Genomic DNA, 7,764 nt, shown 5'->3' on the forward strand with positions numbered 1-7,764 from the left:
TCTACTAAAAGTACAAAAATTAGCCGGGGGTGGTGGCAGGCATTTGTCATCCCAGCTACTTGGGAGGCTGAGGCAGGGGAATTGCTTGAACCTAGGAGGCAGAGGTTGCAGTGACCTGAGATCTCACCGCTGCACTCCAGGCTGGGCAACAGAGCAAGATTCCACCTCTAAAAAAAAAAAAGAAGCACAGTTCCTCTGACCGGCCCCCTTTCTTCCCCAGAGCCGCACGGCACCTGTGCCCACCCCTGCCCACACCCTGTGCCAGCTCCGCCATTGAGTTTACTGGAGGGAAGGAGGTAAGGACTCCTTTTCTAGTTCTTAGTCTTTTTATTGGGTGCACACTCTACGCAAGGGTCACGAATTAGCTCATTTTATTTCCCCCAATCCATCGAGGTAAGGACTCCAAAACCAGTGCTCTAAACCCCGTCCCATTTTGAAGACAGGCAAGCAGGGGTCCATTTCCTGGCACTAGAAACAAAACTCAGTGTCTTCATTATAAAGCACACCTGATGGAAAAATCCCAAGGGAGTGGGCTTCAGATACGGCTGAGTCCAGCGACTGGGGTCTGTCTCGGAGCTGCCCCTTTAGGGTTCTCACCCAGCCAGGCTGAGCCTTTTCTGATTGGAAGCAGGGTGTCCCTTCTTCCCATAAACTGGAGCAAAAGTCTCAGGGCCATCACTGATTGGCCCTGTGTGGGTCACATGCCCTTCCCTGAGCCTAGGGCTGGAACCAGAGAGGAAGGGACGGGTCTGATGGGCGGCGGGGTCAGGGTCACATGACCATTGCTGTTGCTGAGGTGGAGTCCCTGCACTGCCAGCCCCACCATCTGGGAAAAGACGGGGGAGCTGGGCGCGGTGGCTCACGCCTGCAATCCCAGCACTTTGGGAGGCTGAGGCGGGTGGATCGCGAGGTCAAGAGATCGAGACCATCCTGGCCAAGATGGTGAAACCCCGTCTCTACTAAAAATACAAAAACTAGCCGGGCATGGTGGCCCACGCCTGTGATCCCAGGTACTCGGGAGGCTGAAGCAGGAGAATCGCTTGAGCCTGGGAGGCGGAGGTTGCAGGGAGCCGAGATCGCGCCATTGCACTCCACCCTGGCGACAGAGTGAGACTCTGTCTAAAAAAAAAAAAAAGAAAAGAGGGAGGGAAATTTCCCAAAGAGAGCTGGGAGTGCCCTGAAGAGGTGCTGAGTGGGGGTCACCGAGGAAGAGTCAAGCCTCAAATCAGTCTCAGGATACATATATATATATTTTTTTTTTGAGATGGAGTCTTGCTTGTCGCCCAGGCTGGAGTGCAGTGGTGCCATCTCCCCTCGCTGCCAACCTCTGCCTCCCAGGTTTAAGCGATTCTCCTGCCTCAGCCTCCCGAGTAGCTGGGACTACAGGTGCGCCACCAAGCTCAGCTAATTTTGTATTTTTAGCAGAGATGTGGTTTGGCCATGTTCCCCAGGCTGGTCTCAAACTGCTGACCTCAAGTGATCCCACACATGCCTCAGCCTCCCAAAGTGCTGGGATGACAGATGTGAGCCTCTGCCCCCGGCCAGGTCCCAGGATTTTAGAGAATGGACCAGCAGGGACCTGGTCCGTTCCGTCCTGCTGTGAATGGGAAGTAGAGGTCTGCTCACATCCTCGGCCCTCCCTGGCCCTCTGCAGACTTGGCAGTGTATCAACCCGATGGACTTCCAGGAAGAGGCATCCTTGCAGGAGGCCTTGGTGGTGGAGCTGACCTGGGACAAACGCGAGGGCACTGAAGCTCTCGAGAAGACAGAGCAACCTGAGGGTACCCCTGAGCTGGCCCTGGATGCAGAGCTGTCCTTGGAGGATGGTGACAGGTGTAAGGCCAAGTTCCTGGGGCTCAGTGAGCCGGATGGTCAGAGGTGTAACCCTGCCCAGGTGGGAGCTAGACACCCATTGCTCCTGGGAGATCCGGGCCTGGAGGCCTGAGGGAGAAATGGGAACGTCCCCTTGGTCTTACAGACAGGAAGAGCGACTATCTCAATCACGACGACTGGTTATTAAGCGCTCATGGCATACCCAGCCCATGCCATCCACTCATGATTCCCACCAAATCCCCACAGTCACCTCTTGCAAGGAACCATGGCGGTTCTATTTCGCAGATGTGATCCCTGAGGCTCCAAGAGGGTGAGTGACTCGCCTGAGGCTGCGCAGCACCCACAGGAGTCCAATTTGGACCCAGATAACCCAGAGCTCCTCCAGGCTCCAGTGCGCCTGCCTCCTGTCTTCCCTGCTCCTGTCGTCACACACCGGGAGGGGGCAACCCTAGAAGCTGCCGTGAAATGGAAGCGGCTGCACCCTGCTGGACCTGGCATCCGTGGGGCAGGAGCAGACCATGCCATTGACCTGTTCTGGAGTAGAACAGACTGGGAATGGGGGCAAAGCAGGCTGAGATGGATCCTGGGGGCACTGGATGGGGAGTCTGGACTCAAGGGCTCCCTGCAGCACTGAGGGTCTTGAAGCTTGGAGGATCCAGGCATGTGGGAGAAGGGGCTGTAAACATTGTGGGGAAGAGGATGGTCCTCCCATCCCAACCCCACCCCCCTATAAAATGGGGGTGATGATAATGAGCTTACAGAGCTGTTCAAAATCATCCTAAATGAGTCTCCTCTTAGGTGCTTTTTTCCAGTTGAGGCTTGAATGTCCTGCTCAAAATCTCCAAATAGGAGCCTGGGAATTCATTCATTCATTCATTCCACGTGTATTTATTAATCTCTTCCTCTGGGCCTCCCCCAGGAGCACCTAATCCTGGGGAGACGAAGCCAGATGAGAGCTCGGAACCCTGCTAAGTTAGGACTGAGCAGAGGAAGGGAGGGCGTGGGGAGAGGAGCAGCCTGGCCCTCCCAAACGGGAGCTCCCTCCTCCTCCCACCCAGCAACTCACAGCAGGACCTTTGCCCCACTTACACACCCCGCGTCCTCCCCCGTGCTGCTCACACCACCCCACCTCCCCCGCATCCTGCAGCCGCCGCCCCCTGATCTCCACTGTGGTCTGAGCCGGAGTGTCGGGGGGCTCCTGAAACCCCACCCCAGCCCCCGCGATTAGCAGGTGGTCGCAGATTCCCCCCACGGCCACCAGGTGGCAGCAGCGGCTCGCGTCTCCCCGGCCCGCCCCGCCTCCTACCGCGTTTGCTAAACAGACTTGTCCGGTTTCAGACAGAGGAGGGGCCTTAAGGCCCAGAACGACTGAATTTTATGGCGAAAAAGGATGAGGCCTCTTGGGGAGAAACCCCAGGCAGCCAATAGGGCCAGGAGGCAAGAGGCCCAGGCCCCGCCCCTCTGGGGGTGGGGAGCCTTGGTTTTCCCGTCGATGCATCTAGATGGGGAAACAGAGGCCTGGGCCCCGGCGCCCCGGCCACACGGTGGCAGCTCAGAGTTCTGCAAAAGCCACCGCCCCGCTCCGGATCTGCCACCTCCAGCCTCTGCTTAAGCGGTTCCCTCCAGCAGGCATGCCCCTCTCTGGAGACTTTATCCTCCCTATTTTATTTAATTAATTTATTTATTTACTGAGATGGAGTCTCGCTCTTGTTGCCCAGGCTGGAGTGCGGTGGCGCGATCTCGGCTCACTGCAACCTCTGCCTCCCGGGTTTAAGCGATTCTCCTGCCTCAGCCTCCCAAATAGCTGGGATTACAGGTGCTCACCACCATACCCGGCTAAATTTTTTTTTGTATTTTTAGTAGAGATGGCCTGTCACCATGTTGGCCAGGCTGGCCTCGAACTCCTGACCTCAAGTGATCCACCAGCCTCGACCTCCCAAAGTGCTGGGTTTACAGGCATGAGTCCCAGTACCCGGCCTCTCCTCCCTATTTTTTAGGGCGGGGCCCCAGGCTTTGGAGGAGGCCACGTGGACAGGGAGAAAGGGATGCCAGATAAGGGGCCTCATGAGAGTGACCTGGCCTCCAGGGATTCCAGGCAGCTAAGTGCTCACTTGCTGGCCATCCAGTCCTGAGCCCACCCAGTGTTCTAGGACCTTGTTTGGTGGCCCCTAGAGCTGGCTGCCTATGAGGAGTCCCTTGGGTGCGAGAAGTAGGAGACAGGCAATGTTTATCATGCACTAGCTGGGACTTTTGCCAGAGGGAAGCTGGACAGAGGGAAGCCTGGAGCTGGGAGCCTCTTTCCTTCCCAGTGCGGCGGTGCCTGCCTGCTAGAGGAGTCTGCAGGGAAGACAGCAGCAGAGATAAAGTATTAGTTCCTGGATGCAGCCATGCCTGAAACCCAACATTTTACATCTGGTACCTTTTTACTTTTTTTTTTTTTTTTTTTTGAGACTAAGTCTCATTCTGTAGTCCAGGCTGGAGTGCAGTGGCACGCAGTCTCGGCTCACTGCAACCTCTGCCCCCCGAGGTTCAATGGATTCTCCAGCCTCAGCCTCCTGAGTAGCTGGGATGACAGGCATGCGCCACCAAGCCTGGCTAATTTTTGTATTTTTAGTAGAGACGGGGTTTCACCATGTTGATCGGGATGGTCTCCATCTCTTGACCTTGTGATCCACCCGCCTCGGACTCCCAAAGTGCTGGGATTACAGGTATGAGCCACTGCTCCCGGCTTCAGTTCCCTGTTTTGATGAAGCCACTTGGAGTCCTTCTGCCCCTAGAAAATGACCAACAGGAGGTTATCTTTGGTCCTCTGCTTGCCCCTCTATAAAACTGGAAGGGGTTTGGAGTCCTTATCTCAATGGGCTCAGCAAGTTTGCTTAGCAGAGCCCTGGCCTGATATTTATTGAGCAACTACTATGCGACCATTACTCCAGGGCTCCGCAGAGCAGCCATGACTCAGCTTCTCACAGCAGCTCCTGGGATCAGAACTATGTTAGCCCCCATTTCACAACTCAGTTTCATTTAAGAAGTCAGGGTCGGATGCAGTGGCTCACACCTGTAATCCCAGCACTTTGGGAGTCCGAGGCAGGCCGATTTCTTGAGCTCAGGAGTTCGAGACCAGCCTGGCCAACATGGTGAAACCCCGTCTCTACTAAAAATACAAAAATTAGTCATGTTTGGTGGCACACGCCTGTAGTCCCAGCTACTTGGGAGGCTGAGGTGGAAGAATCACCTGAGCCTGGGGAGGTCAAGGCTGCAGTGAGCTGAGATCGCGCCACTGCACTCCAGTCTGGGTGACAAGGTGAGACCCTGTCTCAAAAAGAAAAAAAAAAGTCAGCATTTAGTGCCTACTGTATGCCAGTCCCTTTCTTGCACAAGTCAGGATCTGCCTGGTCATGAGGGACACTTAGCTGAGAGGGGGAAAGAGTTATGAGAAACCATAAGAGTGATGAATGGGGATGTGAGAAGTAGGGAGTCTGGGAGGGCTTCCTGGAAGAGGCAATGCTAGGACAAAGGTGGTGAAGAGGGGCCAGAAGAGGGAGTGCAAAGGCCCTGAAGTGGCTGGTGGGGAATGGATGGGGGTTGCGGAACAAGGCTGTAGCCCACCTGGGACTTGGGGCATATGGACCAGAGTTGTTTTTCTTCCTTTGAAATGGGATCTGGCTCTGTTGCCCAGGCTGGAGTACAGTGGCGTGACCACAGTGTGCTGCAGCCTGGACCTCTCGGGCTCAAGTGTTTCTCCCTCCTTAGCCTCCTATGTAGCCAGAACCACAGCACGTGCCACCACGCTCGGCTTAGTTTATTCGATGATTTGCAGAGACAGTCTCACCATATTGCCCAGGCTGGTCTCAAACTCCTAGACTCAAGCGATCCTCCTGTCCTGGCCTCTCAAGGTGCTGGGATTACAGGCATGAACCACTGTACCCGTGGGCTGGGCTAGGGTTTTATTCTTAGGTTGTGGGGTCCTGGGGCCAGAGAGTCAGGGCCTGACTTGTGAGATGTGCAGAGTTTCTTTCAGCTGCGGTTCAGCTGCGGTTCAGCTGGGAGTAAGTGATTCATCTTGGGGGCCTCAGTTTTCTGGTCCATAAAATGGGTGTGGTCAGGCAGCCTCTTCAGAGCCCCTGCCCCTCTTCCCACCTCCCCTCCTCTGTCTCTGTCTTTCCAGATCCATCTTTTCCGTTCTCCATGGCTCCCACCAATAGGTGGGAAGCATGTCTCCATCAGGGAGATAGGCTGCCTCAGTTTACCTTCCCAGCACCTTCCTTCTCCGTCTCTCCAGCAGCCTCTGGGTTTGGTCAGAAAGAGATGTTGTCTCTGCCTTTGCCCTTCAGCCAGCATGGGACTGAGGGGTCAGAGGTTTCTGGGGACCATGGGTAGCAGGAGATGACCCCTGGGCTCAGGGTACCCCTGGCCTGGCCCCTGATACTTAATTATCTGTGCTCCAGATCCCAGGTCCTCTGCCCAGGAAGGCCCTTCTCCCAACTCTGTCCTTTGCCCATTTCTCTCTCTCTATTTCTCTTTTTTTTTTTTTTGAGATGGAGTTTAGCTCTTGTTACCCAGGCTGGAGTGCAATGGCGCGATCTCTGCTCACCGCAACCTCCGCCTCCTGGGTTCAAGCAATTCTCCTGCCTCAGCCTCCTGAGTAGCTGGGATTACAGGCACGCGCCACCATGCCCAGCTAATGTTTTGTATTTTTAGTAGAGACAGGGTTTCACCATGTTGACCAGGATGGTCTCGATCTCTTGACCTCGTGATCCACCCGCCTCGGCCTCCCTAAGTGCTGGGATTACAGGCTTGAGCCACCACGCCCAGCCCTCTATTTCTCTTTTTTAACTCATTTCTTTCTTTTTTAAAAGAATTAAAAGCCAGGCGTGGTGGCTCACACCTGTAATCCCAACACTCTGGGAGGCTGAGGCAGGGAGATCACAAGGTCAGGAGATGGAGACCACCCTGACCAACAAGATGAAACCCCGTCTCTACTAAAAATACAAATTTATCCAGGCACAGTGGCACACGCCTATAATCTCAGTTGCTCAGGAGGCTGAGGCAGGAGAATCGCTGGAACCCAGAAGGTAGAGGTTACTGTGAGCCAAGATCTTGCCACTGCACTCCAGCCTGGGTAACAGGGCCAGACTTTGTCTCAAAAAAAAAAAAAAAAATTAAAAAAAAATTTAAAGTAGAGGCGGAGTCTTGCTATATTGTGCAGGCTGGTCTTGAACTCCTGAGCTCAGGTGATTCTCCTGTCTCAGCCTCTCAAAGTGCTGAGATTGTCAGCAAAAGCCACCGAGCTTAGTTTTATTCCTGCCTTTTTTTTTTGATGTGATCTCACTGTGTCTCCCAGGAGGCAGAATGCAGTGTGGTGATTTCGGCTCACTGCAACCTCCGCCTCCTGCGTTCAAGTGATTCTTCTACCTCAGCCTCCCAAGTAACTAGGACTGCAGGCACCTGCCACCACGCATGGCTGATTTTTGTATTTTTGCTAAGGATGAGGTTTCACCAGGTTGACCAGGCTGGTCTCGAACTCCTGACCTCAGGCGATCCGCCCACCTCAGCCTCCCAAAGTGCCGGGATGACAGGCGTGAGCCACTGTGCCCGGCCATTCCTCCTTTTTAAAGATACATTCACACACCATACAAGTCACCCTCTTAAGGTGTACAGTTAGGCCAGGCGTGGTGGCTCACGCCTGTAATCCCAGCACTCTGGAAGGCCGAGGTGGGCGGATCACCTGAGGTCGGGAGTTCAAGACCAGCCTGACCAACATGGTCAAACCCCGTCTTAAAATAAATAAATAAATAAATAAGATAAAAGTAGGCCGGGCGTGGTGGCTCACGCCTGTAATCCAAGCACTTTGGAGGCCAAGACGGGTGGATCACCTGAGGTCGGGAGTTCAAGACCAGCCTGACCAACAAGGTGAAACCCCATCTTTAACAA

The 7,764-nt window shown here is 54.5% G+C and overlaps 1 protein-coding gene across 5 annotated transcripts in view; it reads left to right on the forward strand.

Moving 5' to 3' along the window:
• Positions 1–2,697, forward strand: part of IL12RB1 (interleukin 12 receptor subunit beta 1) — a 28,534-nt gene extending 25,837 nt beyond the window's left edge. For all 5 annotated transcript variants that reach the window (XM_032267814.1, XM_032267818.1, XM_032267816.1 and 2 more), the window contains 2 exons: positions 221–296; positions 1,655–2,697. In XM_032267814.1, coding sequence (XP_032123705.1) covers positions 221–296; positions 1,655–1,945 — 367 coding nt within the window. In that variant the 3' untranslated portion in view covers positions 1,946–2,697. The remainder of the gene's footprint in view (positions 1–220; positions 297–1,654) is intronic.
• Positions 2,698–7,764: the final 5,067 nt, after the last annotated feature.

Source organism: Sapajus apella, unplaced genomic scaffold, assembly GCF_009761245.1.
Source record: "Sapajus apella isolate SASKATOON/1434 unplaced genomic scaffold, GSC_monkey_1.0 scaffold173, whole genome shotgun sequence".
Taxonomy (NCBI): Eukaryota; Metazoa; Chordata; class Mammalia; order Primates; family Cebidae; genus Sapajus; species Sapajus apella.